The sequence below is a fragment of the Sphaerodactylus townsendi genome, linkage group LG16 (assembly GCF_021028975.2).
Source record: "Sphaerodactylus townsendi isolate TG3544 linkage group LG16, MPM_Stown_v2.3, whole genome shotgun sequence".
Taxonomy (NCBI): domain Eukaryota; kingdom Metazoa; phylum Chordata; class Lepidosauria; order Squamata; family Sphaerodactylidae; genus Sphaerodactylus; species Sphaerodactylus townsendi.
This window is the reverse complement of record NC_059440.1, coordinates 31075209-31091630: the sequence shown is the minus strand read 5'-3', so window position 1 is coordinate 31091630 and position 16422 is coordinate 31075209. Positions and strand designations below refer to the sequence as shown.

Genomic DNA, 16422 nt, shown 5'->3' with positions numbered 1-16422 from the left:
AAACCAAACTTTAATTTCCTAAAGCTGCTTCAAGGCAAGAGGTAATGCGTTTTCTGATTCACAGAATGGCCCATGTGTGTGGCAGTTCTCAGAGGTGGAAGTGTGCAAATATGCGTGAGGTAGTGGTCAGAGCCAATGTGGTGCAGAGGTTAAGAGCAGCGAACTCTAACTGGGAGAACCAGGTTTGATTCCCCACTCCTACACATGAGCAGCAGACTTTTATCTGGTGAACTGGATCTGTTTCCCCACTCCTACACATGAAGCCTGCTGGGTGACCTTGGGCTAGTCACAGTTCTCTGAGAACTCTCTCAGCCACACCTGCCTCACAAAGAGGTCTGTTGTGGGGAGAGGAAGGTAAATGAGTTTGTAAGCTCCTTTGATGCTGTTTCCCCACTTTTAAAATGACGTCGGTTTCGTCTGGTCCAGGACCTTTTTAGCGCGAGGGTCGTGTTCCCCGGGCTTCCCCACTGCCCCACGATCTGTGCGGGGTCATCGAAAGGTGCCATTTTGAGCAGCGCCAGAATGACCCGCGCTGAAGGGGCACAAGAGCAGCAGAGTCAGGGCAGCTGCGTTGTTACCGCCCCTGTAGTGGGGAGTGCAGTTGGACCCTGCGCTACTCGGCGAGAGTAGCGCGCAGCAAACGGTGAGTGGGGAAAGGGCCTGAGACTCCTTACAGGAGAGAAAAGTAGGGGTATAAATCCAAACTCTTCTTCTAAGTGCCATCCAGTCGTTACATAACATTCTGTTCCTAACAGACTTGCAAACTGAGGGCTTCTTTTGTGGAATCGGTCCATTTTGTGTGGGATCTTCCTTCAGCTGCTGTAAATACGAAAACATCAAGGGTGGATCACAGCATCTAGCCGGTGTTTTAGCCCCCAAGGAATCAACTGGAGCATTCCCCCAGAGGATCCCACACAGCTGTGCTAACAAAGTTAAAACAGAGATCCTCACCAGAGTGTGGGAGTTTCTTTTTCTCTCCCCCTTCCCTCAAAGAATTACAAACTAAAGAAGCTGGAGAGAGGGGGGAAATCAAGCAGTGGGGGGGGGGGGGCAGAAAGATATCCCAGCTAAAAAAATTCCACAAGTAACAGAAACGTGGCAGCGTCGCCACGATGAGCCCAAGTGGAAACTGGGGCAGCAAGAAAACGTCATTTTTAAACAGGGTTCAGAGAGGTTTGCTGTCCCCCTGGGTCCACTTCTGTGGGGAGGGGGAGGGGAGGAGCTTGTAAGCCACTTAGAGACTCCGTACAGTTGAGGAAAGCAGGGTATAAATCCAAACTCTTCTTTATTCCTTAGTTTTCAAATGCAAAAGACCAAGAGCCCAGGGGTCCGCTTGCGCATGCCTGGAGGAAGATGCTGAGTAGGTGACATCCTTCTTCCCGCCCCCCATGCACCCCTCTGTGACGGAGACCCCCAGGGCATATGCCGGCCGGCCTTATGTGTATGCCTGGCATCGATCTCCTCCCGCAGGGTCCGTGAAGCTCCTGCCCACCAGCCCCACAGGATGATGCTTCACCCACATTCAGCACTGAGCGCATCAGAGTCGGCCGTGGCCAAACAGTGTCGCTGGACTCCACTCTCAGTCCATGGGAGTGTTCAGCTGGTTGATGTGGAGATCCGTGTCGGTGTGCTCCAAGTCGAAGAGGTTCACCGAGTCGGCTCCCGTGCCCGGCAGGAACCCCAAGCGCTGGTCATTGTGTTCATTGGCTTGCGCGATGGAGTCGGCTGAATCCGTGTCCCCCTGCAAGGCCAGGACATTCTTGAGAGACACGCCCGGCCGAGGGCCACTGTTGGAGTTCCTGATGGAGAGGGAGATGGCGCTGGGCCTGCGTTCCCACGAGCGGCGGCAGCACGGCAGGTACTTGGCCATGGCTCTCTTGAAGTCCCGCATGAAGAGCGGGTAAATGATGGGGTTCATGGTGCTGTTGCAGTAGCCCAGCCAAGTGAGGATATCGAAGAAGTCTGTGGAGATACAATTGCAGACTGCCTGGAAGGGGTGAGGGAGCAGAGGAGGGGAAGGGAAGACAAGAACGGAATAAGTCAGGTTAGGATTGCCCCCAACTTTTCAGCCCCAGCTCTCTTCCACTAGGGAAAAACATCCCTCTTTCAGTTTTGGTTCCCCCTCATGTGTCTTAAATCTGAGGCCCAGTCATTTTTTCCCCTGCTACATGTATGCATTTTAATGTTGCCTTTTTGCTGTTAGTTTGGCATGCAGGTGGCATATAAAGTGTAGATTTTTAAAAAATGGCATGAAAGAAACAAGTCAGGAACACACACGCGCACATAACAAAATGTGGGAAACAACCCAATACCCCATGAAAACAAAGTTACTAAATAAACACTATTTGGACATTGCTGATGTACATACACAGCATTCTACTTGGGACTACCCTCAAAGAGTGTTTGGAACCTGCATCTAGTGCAGAAGGAGGCGGCTAGGCCACTGGTTGGGGCCAGCTTTCAGGAGCATGTGATCCTGATAATACAGCAGTTAAACTGGTTAATGAGCCACTCCTGAGCCTAATTCAAGGTGTTGGTTTTGACCTTTAAAGCCCTACGTCGCTTGGGACTGAGGTATTTGAAGGACTGACTCCTCCCATATGTTTCTGCCCAGGAATTAAGATCACGGGGAGAGGATCTCCTGACTGTCCCACCCAAAACTCATTTGGGAGGAGCACCATTCAGATCTCTGGCTCCAAAACTGCCCTCCCAGGTGGGGTTTTTGTGTGATTAAGAAGGACAGCACCCCCAACCCCCTCTGGATCTCTGTAACAGGAAAGTCCATAGATCCATGGTGAGGGAGAAACTTCAACCACTTGAAGTGTACTTGGAAGCATGATTTAAAAACAACCCTTGGTAATCTTTTATAACTTGTTCAGCAGTCTAAATGTTACATATAAATATATAGTTAAAAAACAGCTCCTCCTCTTCATTATTGTAGTCCTAACACAGCCATGTTAGGTAGGCCAATGTTACAGCTGACTTATGGCAATAGTGTGCGGTTTTCGGAAGTGATTTGCCATTGTCTGCCTCCACATCATGGCCCTGGTGTTCCTTGGTGGTCTCCCTTCCAAATACTAACCAGGGCTGACCCTGCTTAGCTTTGGAGATCTGATTGGGCTAGCCTGGGCCATCCTGATGAGACCAGGTCAATATCACCCACCTCTTATTGCAGATGGGGGAATGGAGGTTCAGAAAGGGCACTCCGCACTACATACACAGTGTCACAGGCAACCTTTGGGACCCCGCCTCATTCCTCTGCACCTGCCTTTCCACGCACCAGGGACTTACCTGTGCCACGTTACAAACAAAGAAGGGGAGCCATGCCACGAAAAACATGCCCAACAGGATGCCGAGGGTCAGGCTGGCTTTCAAGGCCCTTTTGCTGTGCTTGTTTGCAAATTTGCGGTTGTCATTTATGGCGGTCGATTGGCTGTGAGCCCGATGGACCTGCAAAGACCAAGGCAGGAGAGATGCATAAGCAAAAAGGAGGCCTCCAAATGCCCCACAAGTATTCTCAAGGTGGCCAGCTAATTTCCCAAGGGTGCCAAATATACATGGCACCCTTCATAAACAAACTTCTAAGCCATGTGAAAGCAGAAAAATCCATACATTAAGGACTGTTTCATCCAGGTCTGAGGAAAGCTCGGATGGACATGGATAGAGTTACCAGAAACCATGAAGACAATAAACATAAGGAAAATTAACAAACACTTTGAAATAAGGTGAAAAATCCACATTTGCACATCCCAAATGATCTATTTTTATTATTGATTGGAGAGGTTTCTTAATTAGATTTGGTTATTTTTAGAGAAATATTTTATGCCCTGAATATTCAGTGAACAGATCTCTGGACAGACTTTGTGGTATCTTTCCTTTTTCTTTCTTCTAGCTGTAAATTAAATTATCATTTCTGCATCTTGCCATAATTAAATAAACCATGAGTTGAGGGATGGCTAAGAAATTATAACACCCCCATCCCCAAAGACTGCCTTGTTTTCTACACTTGTAAATGAGAACGTTATTAATGTGGTTACAGGCACAGTTATGAGTGGGACATCTTTGTTCATTTCATGAGCAGGGTAGCAATGGACCACCCTCTTCTACCACTGGGAAAAATTACTTGTATGCTTGGCACACAACTCCCCACCCCTCCATTTTTGCTACAAGGAAATGTAAATTCTTCGCAAACATGGATGCTGAAAGCAGAAGAACCATATAAACCGTGTGTGAATTAATTTGATTTACAAAAAGCCGCAGGATTTAAATATTTAAAACAAATAAATTATTCTGCATGCAGGATATGGAAATTCCTGTGGCTGAATTTCAACAGGAGTGTGGTTTTAAGTAGTTTTATAACCATTAACCAGCAGATTCATGAACTAAATCTTTAGGTGATTAATTATTTTCAATGGTGAGGTCTCCTTTTCATCAGCAGAGATGAGAGTTAACGGCATCCCCCCCATTCAATTCCACAGATTGTTTTACAGCATGACTTTACTCTTAAAGAGGGCCTCCCACCCACCCCCACCATTAACAAAAATGTACAACTACAATCATCCAAAGCTGTTATACTTCCTTCAGACACCAGTAACTCAAACAGGCACCTGTGGTGAAATCAGAGTAATACACAAGTGTATTTAAATTTAATTAGCAATGAGAAGGATAATTGAAGGACTCGTCTCAGTCAATTCATGGGTTGACTTCAGAGCTTCTGAAAAGCGTCCATATTGATTTTGTGTTTGGTGCTGTCTATGGTGCTGAAATTGCTCTTGCATTATTGCACTGAGGAGAGATTGATAGAAATAAAACACACTCTTGAGGACTCTTAACGACTAACAAGATTGTATTCCAACAAAAGACTCCAAAGTTCTTCCTAATGTTTAGGTGGAATCTCTTTTCTCATAGTTTGAATCCATTACTCCTTGTTCTAGTCTCTGGAGCAGCAGAAAACAAGCTTGCTCCATCTTTAACATGACGTCCCTTCAAATGGCTGTCCTGTCACCTCTTAACCTTCTCTCCTGTAGACTAAACATACCCAGCTCCCTAAATCTCTCCCCATAAGGCATGGATTCCAGGCCTTTAACCATTTTAGTCACCCTCTTCTGTCAATATCCTTCTTGAATTGCAGTGCTCAGCAAAGGATACAGTATTCCAGGTGAGGCCTGGCCAATGCAGAATATTATTTTCCTTGATCTAGCCCAGGGGTAGGGAACCTGCGGCTCTCCAGATGTTCAGGAACTACAATTCCCATCAGCCCCTACCAGCATGGCCAATTGGCCATGCTGACAAAGGCTGATGGGAATTGTAGTTCCTGAACATCTGGAGAGCCGCAGGTTCCCTACCCCTGATCTAGCCACTATGCTCCTATTGATACAGCCCAGAATGGTATTGGCTTTCTTCACTGCCATATCACACTGTTGACTCATGTTCAGCTTGTGGTAATCTACCTTGAGTCCAAGTGAGAAAGGTAGACTATAAATAATGCAAATAATAAGAACAAAATAATGCAAATAAATAAAAATATGTGCAGGAAGTAAAAGGGGTGAAACCAATCAGGATTTTTATTTATTTTACATTATAGTCTACCTTTCTCACTAAGACTCAAGGGAGGTTACAGACAGTAAGTCAATACAATTAACAGGATAGCATATCCAATGAACAAACGCATGATTGGTGTTTGGAATATGCTGCCACAGGAGGGGGTGATGGCCACTAACCTGGATAGCTTTAAAAGGGGCTTGGACAGATTTATGGAGGAGAAGTCAATGTATGGCTACCAATCTTGATCCTCCTTGATCTGAGATTGCAAATGCCTTAGCAGACCAGGTGCTTGGGAGCAGCAGCAGCAGAAGGCCATTGCTTTCATATCCTGCACGTGAGCTCCCAAAGGCACCTGGTGCGCCACTGCGAGTAGCAGAGTGCTGGACTACATGGACTCTGGTCTGTTCCAGCAGGCTAGTTCTTATGTTCTTATGTTCTAAAACAGTAGGATTTGAACTGTAGAAATCTAGAACTAACCAGACATCTGGAAGCAGAACTGAAGGACAGTGTAGGTGTTAACATGACCTGTTAAACAATGCAAAAATTACACAGTTGGGTCCAACTTACAGCAACAGGCAGCACAAACTATGCACAGGAGTAAAGGACCACAGCCTCTATCAAGTTACCTCCCAAACCAGGGAGTGCCAGGAGGTGACCCCTTCTAGGCAGCAGGCTAGTGGTCAAGGAGGAGTGGCTATTCTGGAAAGCAGCGGATGGGTGATATTCAATTTTTGCTCTTGGAACCAAAGATGCAGGCTGGCACTGCAGGGTTTTTAATCAGCTGGAAAAGTGTCAGCTGGCCCTCAGATCTACAACAGCTCAACATGGCAACTCACAAGATCCATCCTTGTTCCAAAATTTGAGCTTCCCGTCAGAATTCGCCAGTTCTTGAGAACTTTCCAAAAGTGAGTTGTGAATGTTTTTGTGTATCAAGTGAATAGCGTCCTGTGGCACTTTACAGTTTTGTTTGACATGAAGGGAGGTGGTGGTAATTACACAGCATTTGAAGATGAATAGCTGGGTATACAGAGGATGTGCAGAGGTCAGTACAAAAAAGAACTCGCCCAATTATGTGGTTTGCCTAAATTGCAGTGTTTAAAACAAGAGTCCTTGGCAGCGAGAGCTGTGTTTACCATGCCTAGATCAACCCCCCTGCTCAGTTAATTCACAATGTTCCTGCTTTGTCCCCTACCAATAAATTAACAGACAGGATTCCAGCTTCTCTGCTTGTCCTCCTGAAAAGACGATATAAAGCATTTATTTGCAATGGGGCGCTGGATTGCAGGCTGGGCTGCAAAATCCCAGTTTCAGGCAAAGTGTGTGTATTGTGGGGGAGCTTCATCATAAGCATGTAAAGGCAATTTAGCTTGTTTTCCTCTTGTAAAATGTGAGGTTCCCGTATGCAGTTGCTGAACCTGTCAATCACTGGGGCAAATTATCACCTCTTCAGGGTGGTCATTTGATCGATTCTGAAAGCTCAAAGCTCAGGTAGCAAGTGGTTAACCATGCAGTTAATGTGGTTGTGGCTTTAATTTTATTTTATTTTTGGGAAGCAGGATTTGGGCTTGCACCTGAAACTCACAGCAGTGGTTTTTTTTCCCCAGGAGCAGCAGTGGCCTAGTGGTTAAGAGCAGGTGTACTCTAACCTGGATGAACCGGGTTTGATTCCCCGCTCTGCCGCCTGAGCTGTGGAGGCTTATCTGGGGAAATTCAGATTAGCCTGTGCACTCCCAACACACCCCAGCTGGGTGACCTTGGGCTAGTCACAGTTCCTCAGAGCTCTCTCAGCCCCACCCACCTCATAGGATGTTTGTTGTGGGGGGGAAGGGAAAGGAGACTCTAAGCCCCTTTGAGTCTCCTATAGGAGAGAAAGGGGGGATATAAATCCAAACTCTTCTTCTTCTTCTTCTTCAATTTAAAAATTATTCTTATAGATGGAACCAAGTCTGGCATTTAAAATCCACTTTGGAGACCCAGCTCTGCCTGCCCCTCCAGGAAGATGGAACAGTGTCAGTGGTGGTCCTTCTCTCGGGGGAATGCTTTCCTCATGCAGATCTGGTTTTTTTTAGTTTGTTGTCAAGTCATTGTTGCATCTGACATGCATTTATTGCCTCCCCCTCCTCACAATTGGCATTATCTGGTTTTAATTGCTTTATGCTGTAGTTATTGTCAGGCTGCTTGGTTTTAAAATATTGTTTTAATAACATATTCTCTTCTTCTGGATTTTTTTTTTTGCCACTGAGGTTACTTTTGGCATTTTAATTTAACTTTTTTTAAAAAAAAATTCTGATGGTTTGCAGTCCATGTGCTTTATTTGTATGCATCTGTTTCGATTTTATGGGATGGGGGCTGGATGAATTTTAATGTAAATGAATAATAAGAATAATCATAAAGGATGTCTGTTTTATTTATTTTCAGAGTTTCTATTATGCCCTAGCATTAATGCAGTTGAGGAAGTGTAGAAAAGCACCCGGCCTGAAGGTTTCCAGCTGAGAAGAAAAGGCAGGCCCAGAGAAAGGGAAACAGGAGTGGGGAAATTGATGAGCCAGAGGATGAACATTGAGAATGCCCGAGGGAAAAAGAGAGGACTTAAGAAATCATTTGAAGATAAGCAGGGAAGCTGCAGAATGGAAATCTGAAGGCAGAGAATTCCAAACGGAGGGACTGACAGCAGAGATCGGGTATCACAAAGAACCTGCTTTCGGGGGCAGACTATGGGTCCTTCTCCCCCCCCCCCAGGCTCTGCCCCCAAATCTACAGGAATAGCCCAATGCAGAACTGGAAACACTGTGTCTCAAGCCAGTTCATTCAGGGGGGGGGGGGAGAGGAAGAGGAGGAAGAGGAGGAGGAGGAGGAGTTTGGATTTATATACCCCCTTTCTCTCCAGTAAGGAGACTCAAAGGGGCTTACAATCTCCTTTCCCTTCCCCCCTCACAACAAACACCCTGTGATAAGCCTCCACAGCTCAGGCGGTAGAGCCGAGAATCAAACCTGGTTCCTCCAGATTAGATACACGAGCTCTTAACCTCCTACGCCACTGTGTAGAGGAGGAGGAGGAGGAGGAGGAGTAGTTTGTATTTATACGTCTCCTTTCTCTCCTGTAAGAAGACTCAAGGTGGTTTACAATCTCCTTTCCCTTTCCCTTCCTCGCCCCCTGCTACAACAAACACCTTATGAGGTGGGTGGGGCTGAGAGAGTTCCAAAGAACTGTGACTAGACCAAAGTCACCCAGCAGCAATGCAGGAGTGCAGAAACACAACCTATGGTCTCCAGGTGTTCATGGACTGCTATTCCCATTAGCCCCTGCCAGCATGGCCAATTGGCAGAGCTGATGGGAATCTTAGTCCATGAACATCTGGTGGGCCATGGGTTGGAGCTCCCTGGTCTACGGGCTTCAAGGCAGATCCTGATAATCATAAGACTTACAAGATTTGGTTTAAAGAAGAAACAACTGGTGCTCTGAGCAAGCCAGAGTCTGGGCCACAGGTTCAAATTCTTCTCTTCTGCATGAGAGTGTATGTGGATAGACGCTCAAAGACACACACAAAACACACGGAGGCCAACTTTATCTCTAGTAAGCTTCTTGATGACTAAACGATTTTGGCAAATTGAATTTTGCTTGCCTGGAATGTAAGTCAATTGTCAGGGGGTGACAAGAGAAAGCCAGGCAGCCTGGAGGGTGCTGAGGCGCACGAGATGGATCTGATTCATCGCCCGCTCCAGCCCCCCGCTGCCCGCAACCTGGGCAACACTGTTTAAAAGACCACATTTTCCATCTTGGCATCAGCAGACCCAGAAAGCCGGGCAGACCTGTCCATTTCCTCGCCAGCTGGAGCAACTATCGCACTGGCCTTGGAGGTTAATTGGATTTTCCAGTCCAAAGCGATTGCAGGTGTGGGGACAGGCCAGAATGTGTATAAAATTATCCAGTGCCTGAACCAAGGATTTGCAAAGAATCAAAATGGGAGCTTCTGTGTAAGTGACCAGCAAAAGCCTGCATTTTTGCAATAGGTCAAAAAGGCATGTTACCAGCAGCAGATAACATCTTTGACATCTTGGCACTGAGGGCCTACGTGACAGAAGACAGATGTAATTTTATTACCTTGTTTTTGGGTTAGAAATGAATGTGATTAGTTAAATCAACAAAGTGTTTTTCTATATAGCTAAATGAACACATAAATGATAAGTGATTCACATGTATTTGTATTTTACTATAATTCTATAATGGTTAGAATCATTGTATAAGTCTTAGAACCATGTTTTAACATTTCAAACTGGGGAACTGTTAGAAACATTTCATGCTGGGAAAAGAAAAGTTTTATGAGCCTAAGGAATGCTGCATAGCCTGAAGGGATAGCTCTCTCTGGGAGAAACCTAGCAAAACGGGTTTTTCTTGGAGGAACAAGCTAGCTTTTATGGCAGTTCTTTGTATATGCACAGAGAGAAAGCACGCACAAACAGCATGTAGCGTTTGAATACGTAGAAATATAGGCTGCCTTCATGTGACCAGTTCTGACCAATAAGATTTTTAAGGTATATGAATCATAATACGTAGAACAAAAGGGGAGGACTGTGTGACGTCTTTGCATCTACAAAAACGCAGGTTTTCCTATACTGGGCGTGCCTCTTTAGAGAGCCACCCAGGAGAGGGCAATCTCCTGTAACATTCTAAACATTGTATTGGGGCGTGCCTCTCCTTAGGGAGAGGTCACCTTCTTCAACTTATCCGTATTCTGTAACGTTCTAAATTCTGTGTCTATCACTCGAGGGCACTAAGGGCGTGTCTCTTCCTTGGGAGAGTTCACATTCTGTAACTGATCTAAATTCTGCTAAGTAAAACTGTCTGTTTGTTTTCTAATGTCAGATGTCTTTTGCTTTATTTCAAATTTTAAGTTTTTCTTAAAACTAACTCAGCTGTGTAGGACCAGAGAGCGGCCCTGGCCCCACAGTTTATACACATTCTGGCCTGTCCCCACACAGGCATAGCAAAACTGTATGGGCTTGGAGCTGGCCAGGCTGCTCGAACTCACACACCATTTTATTAACTTCTTGACAGAGGTTGATTTCAAAGACAGGTCCATATTTTCTAGACAGCCATCTGCCAGGCATTTTTGTCATTCCACACTGCATGTACCTCCAAAACCTCCACAATTTTAGAATGTCCCTTTCTTCAACCAGAACACTGAAACAAAACAAAGATGTGATTCAGTGCCCTTCAGTGCTGTCCAGCTACTTCTAAGGCTTGAATTCAAGGATTCCTTGCTCTCCTTGTATCTCAATTCAGCAGAAGTTGGGCAGAGATACACCTGCCCAACGAGCTCTCAGAAGCTATAAACTTTCCCTTTTCGACCTGAGGTAAGGAAACTGCAAAGCTGTGACTAGCCCAAGGTCCTCCAGCTGACATGTGTCAGAATGCTAATTTAGTTCACCAGATAAGCCTCCACAGCTCAAGTGGCAGAGCAGGGAATCAAACCCGATTCTCCAGATTAGAGTGCACCTGCTCTTAATCACTGGACCTTTGTTATAACTGGTCGCCAGAGCTCCATTCCCCTGGAGAAATTGGCTACTTTGGAGGGGGGACTGCATGGCAATCGACCCTCCCAAAGTTCCTCCTCTCCCCAAACCCCGCCCCCAAATCTCCAGGAATTCCACTACCCAGTATTGGCCACCCACTTATTCAATGGCCACCAGGTTTCACAAAGAGCTACGAGACATTTTTGCAAAAGCAAACTTCCTTCCAAGTTTTGGGATCCTTGTTCTGTGCCTCCCCCCACCCGCTCTGCCAGGTCAAGCAGTTGCTGTGCCCACTCACACCTGGTGCTTGGTGTGTGTGCGTGTGCGTGTGTGTGTGAGAGAGAGAGAGAGAGAGAGTGGAGTCCAATCTTTCCTCTGTGATGAGCAGTTCCTCCATTTTCTGGAACAATAGGCCTGACAGTTCCTCCTCCCCCACACTTTTATTTTGGTGACTGCTGTTCCCTTCTCCAAAAGCGAACAAAAGAGGAAAAGAAAGAAAAAGATAAGAGAAAGAGAGAGGCAAAAAAAACCTACGCTCCTTCCCATGAATGTGAAGAGCAGCCCACAAGCCTCTTTGGCCCCCGAAGTCATAGAAAGATTTCTACCTGCTTTTTGCCTTCAGGGATGGTTCTCCGGCCAGGCTGGGCCACTGAGTCTGAGAAGAAGATGCTCCCAACCCTCAGTGGTATGACAAGAGAACAGGAGTAAGGCAGTCAGGGCCCAGACCCCTGGGGAGGGAAGAAAGGGCTCCCCTTGCTTGAGACGGGAGTCCCTCTGGAACCCCCCCTCCAGGGGCTCTGATGCAGACCTGCTTAGCTCCCCAAAAGTGTGGGTATGTGGCTCCAGCCACCCAAATCCTGCTCACACGAGCCCTGCAGAGTCTTCTTTTTACTCCACACAACTCGAGAGCCTTCAAAAATACACAGATGAGACTGAATCTCACTCTTTTGCTATCTTGATTGGAATGCCAGCTCTTGATTTGGCTTCTCAGCTGGGGAGAAATGAACCCACAAGTCTTTCTACAACAGATTCTCTTTCACTGCACATAATTATCCAAGTTAAAAATATATACTTTTTGGGGGGGTACATTAATGAGGAATATCAAGAAATACCCACAATAGAAAGAATGCAGACCAAAACATCCAGGTAGTATTCAGAATCAACAAGGAACTGGATGGTGCCACTTTCGTAATTATGTTTAATTAATTATATATTTTAATGTATAATTGTGTATGCATTAAGATATCCCTATTTCTTTCTCTCTCCAAATGCAAGTGTGTGTTTGTGTATACAGGGATATATACACGTGTGTGTGTGCGTGTGCGTGTGCGTGTGTGTGTGTGTGTGTAAGTTCCTTCAAGTCGCTTTGCACCTCTGGCGACCCAGTGAAATAATAACCTCCCTAACCCTTCTGCAAGTCATCTGGCCAGTCACGCAAGGGGGACAGGTCTGGATGTGTTGGAGTCTTTTCAGTCTAAAGCCTGTCTAATTCAGTGGCTTCTCCAGGATGCCTTATTCATACTTTATCAGTTTCCCTGTCAGCATGACCAATTGGCCATGCTGGCAGGGGCTGATGGGAATTGTAGTCCATGAACATCTGGAGAGCCGCAGGTTGCAGACCCCTGGTCTAGCCCCACAGCTGATTCTCCTGCTCTTAAGCCAGACAATAGTTCTGACCATTTATCTGGAGAAAGTGTGGGGACATTTTTGTGAAGCATCCCCCGTCGAGCCAGAGTGTGGCCCCAAACTTCCTCCAAGATTTCTTTGTTCACTTTATCATGAGCAGCTCTGCTCCCCCGAAAGTGATCCATGAGGTGTGCAGAGAGGGGGAGCGGATGAAAGAAAAAGAAAACGGCGGCTCTTATCAGAAGCAAACAGGGCACCCAGCTGGGAGCACAAAACCAGCCAGGCGAACAACAGGCCGTTCGGGAATTGGGATTTGCTCGGCAGCCCCCCCCCCCCCCCCCCAGCCCTGCAGCCCCTTCCAGCACCAGCCAAATTTTCTCTTCATTTTGATCTCCAGGCTCTCTGTTTTACGGTTTCTTTACACAGCACCAAATCACACACAGAAAGGCACTTGAATGTCAAAAAATATTAATGCCACCAGCACACGTAACCATCACACCAGCAGGTGGCTTGAAGTGGAGCTGCTATTTTTAGAGACTCTCCTCCGCCTGCATCTCTGACTCTTTATCTGTCTTCTCTCCTCCAATGAGGTTCACAAACTTCTGACAGTTGAGACACAGATGTTTTCTCCATTCAAGTTTTCATGCCCACAACGGTTTACTTTTAAGGACAGGCATTACCGTGCTCAAAGGAGCTACCCACCTGTGCCCCTTCGTGAGTCACTGGTCTGGAAGCTCTTCCCTGATTGGAAGAATGTCAGTGATTAGATCTGAAAAGCTCTGCTGGGTCAGATCAAAGTCCTGCCTGGCCTAGCCTGCCATTTCCCACAGGTCCACAAGCAGGGTCACAACGTTTTAATCTTCCTGTACACACACACACGCTGCCTTTGAATGAAAGGCTCCATTTAGCCATTATGGTTAACAGCCGTTCATTTGTCTGATCCATCGAAGACAGTGGCTATCACTACATTGTGCAGCAATGAACTTCATAAGAATTAAGTCAGATCACAAGCAGAGATGCCGTACGTAGCCTCCTCTGGGGATATCTAATTCTGGGGACACCCAAATCTTTGCATTGTGAATTATTCAATGATCCTCTCGTTCCTGAAGCAAAGATACTGAAGCACTGACACCTGAAGCAATTCTCCACACACAGTAGAAGCCAGCTGACAGAAGGACTGACTCGTGCAGAGAAACAACGAGCAGACCTCCAATTAGAGGGGGCTATTCTGCTAGATCTCTGCATCAGGAGCCATTGACCCAACCAAGCTTGGTTCAGACCCACAGAAGAATTACCTGCCCAAGACAATTTGGATGGAGTTAAAGTAAGATCAGTAAATCATGCAGAGACACAACAAGCAACCTCTTCCATGGACGAGTATTCTGGGCTCAAGAAAATCTTTAATTTTTTGCCTCATTTCTCACAGTATGCTAGATACTCTCTGGAGCAGTACTCACTCCAAAGATGCTTTCTGCTGTTATTCTAGGAGACAGAGCAATGGGAGACTGTCACATGAAAACACTGAGAAGGTGACTGTGAGCGTGTACAAAGTGCATTTTCAGCTCCATGCCTGAGATCAGAGGGCAGGGATGATGGTCAGGCCTGGGTCTCAGCACCTACAACATGCACACACATGCACACCCCAGTCTCCTGCCTCCAAAGGGCAAGACTGGCCTCATTTGGCTTTACCTGTTGCGTTGGTTCATCAGGTTCGATGGCCACATTGTTGGTCAGGGAGGCCACCTGCAGGGCCTGCTTCCTGGCTGCCAGAAGGATGCGGCAGTAGGTAAACAGAATGGCAACTGAGGGCAGGAAGAAGGTCAGGCCGGAGGCGATGAGGGCATAGGGCAGGCTGACCAGGAGACGGCACTGCTCCTCTTCCGGGTGGGTGGTGGCGTTGAGTGGCCGGGCATCAAACTCCATCTTGTGCCAGCCCATCTTGATGGGCAAGAAGGACACCAGAGCGGCCAAGGTCCAGGTGGCCAAGATGAGCAGGACTGCCCGGCAGGACGTCATGCGGAGCTTGTACTTGAGCGGAGAGATGATGAGCAAGTAGCGGTCCAGGCTGATGACACACAGGTTGAGAATGGAGGCGCTGGTGCACATCACGTCGAAGGAGAACCAGACGGAGCAGAAGACGGTGTCCAGCAGCCAGTGGCCGTAGAGCTGGTTCAGCATGGCCGGGGGCATGACCACCGAGCCCACCATCAGGTCGGACATGAAGAGGGAGACCAGGAAGTAGTTGGAGGTGTTCCTCAGGGACCTCTGGGTGAAGATCAAGAGGATGAGCGAGGAGTTGCCCAGCATGGTCAAGAGGATGATGAAGCAGAGGAAGGCAGCCACCCAAGCGCTGCCGCTGGGCAGAGAGAGGTCGCCGATCGCGCTGCCATTGGAGCTACCAAAGTCTCCTTCCATCGAGGAAATGGGACCGGGAAGAGAGCGGAGGTTGCCCACGGCCAGCTGGCTTGGGAAAGCGGGCAGCGGCTCAGAAGACCCAGTCCTGGAGCTAGGTGATCATTGCTGCCAGCTAGGAACCAAAGGGCAGGGATGTGAAATTTTCCAGCATCCTCTTCCTCCTTCCCTCCTCCTCCTCCTCTTCTCTCTCCCACTCGCCTTTTGCTAAGCACCCGAGTGGCACACTGTTCTCTGAAACAGCTCAGCACGAGGAGACATCCCTCTGCCAGTCGGCATCCGTTCCCTCGGCTGTCTGAAAGGAAGCTGGCGGAGCAGAGACCAATGCCAGGGTCCTCTGCCCACCTTCAGGCTCCTGGCGCTGGACTTGCGGGCTTCCTGCTTTCCATGGGCACAGAACAAGCTCCTTGCTCCTGGCTTCTGTGTGGCAGGCGGCCAGGGCCGTGCTCTGCCACCGCATCTCTCCAGAAACCAATAAGCCCACCCTGAGAAACGTGAATTTTTCTCTTCTGCGAGCTCCAGCTGGAGAGAGAGAGAGAGAACACAAACTGTGCAGATTGTGTCGCCGGAAGCCGGGCAGAAAACAGGCTCTCCGCTCCTCTTTGCCGTTCATTCCCTTTTCAGTGCAAACTGCCTGTTCATGCCTCTTGCTTGTCAAACTACAACACAATTTTTAAAACTCTTGAGGATGAGGGATTCCAGGATCGTTCTCCAGGCAAGATCTACACATGTGGCAGAAAAAGATACAAGAGTTCTGGCAGTATGGACTGAACCACTTCAGATTGCAGGTGGCAGGGGGGGCAGGTATTTTTGAAGGCGCCCCTGTGCCAAAAATCTCCACCCACCCTCGAAAACAGCACTGTTGCTGCAAGTAGAAAACTAGTATCTCATGAAGGAAGATTCTAGATTAGGCCTCCCCTTGTGGTGCTAGTCTTCTAGTCGCATCTCAAAAAGGATAGTCTGCTAGTCGCATCTCAAAAAGGATATTGAGGAGATAGAAAAAGTGCAGAGAAGGGCAACAAGGATGATTGAGGGACTGGAGCACCTTCCCTATGAGGAGAGGCTGCAGCGTTTGGGACTCTTTAGTTTGGAGAGGAGACGTCTGAGGGGGGATATGATTGAAGTCTATAAAATTATGCATGGGGTAGAAAATGTTGACAGAGAGAAATTTTTCTCTCTTTCTCACATTACTAGAACCAGGGGGCATTCATTGAAAATGCTGGGGGGAAGAATTAGGACTAATAAAAGGAAACACTTCTTCACACAACGTGTGATTGGTGTTTGGAATATGCTGCCACAGGAGGTGGTGATGGCCACTAACCTTTA

The 16422-nt window shown here is 47.3% G+C and overlaps 1 protein-coding gene across 1 annotated transcript; it reads right to left on the bottom strand.

The window, feature by feature from the left end:
- Window positions 1-1053: 1053 nt before the first annotated feature.
- On the bottom strand, window positions 1054-15420 carry HTR6 (5-hydroxytryptamine receptor 6). The gene is made up of 3 exons (XM_048519268.1): window positions 14374-15420; window positions 3292-3450; window positions 1054-1987 (listed from the first exon to the last, which is right to left on the bottom strand). Exons 1-3 carry the CDS (start codon window positions 15097-15099, stop codon window positions 1580-1582), a joined length of 1293 nt encoding a protein of 430 aa, XP_048375225.1. The 5' UTR covers window positions 15100-15420; the 3' UTR covers window positions 1054-1579.
- Window positions 15421-16422: the final 1002 nt, after the last annotated feature.

Bases quoted from the DNA above. Each gene is read 5' to 3' on its own strand.
- HTR6 (XM_048519268.1), bottom strand. From the start codon at position 15,099: ATGGAAGGAGACTTTGGTAGCTCCAATGGCAGCGCGATCGGCGACCTC. The intron at 3,451-14,373 runs GTAAAGCCAAAT...TGGTCTTTGCAG, and splicing joins CTGATGAACCAACGCAACAG to GTCCATCGGGCTCACAGCCA. The intron at 1,988-3,291 runs GTAAGTCCCTGG...CACCCCTTCCAG, and splicing joins TTGTTTGTAACGTGGCACAG to GCAGTCTGCAATTGTATCTC.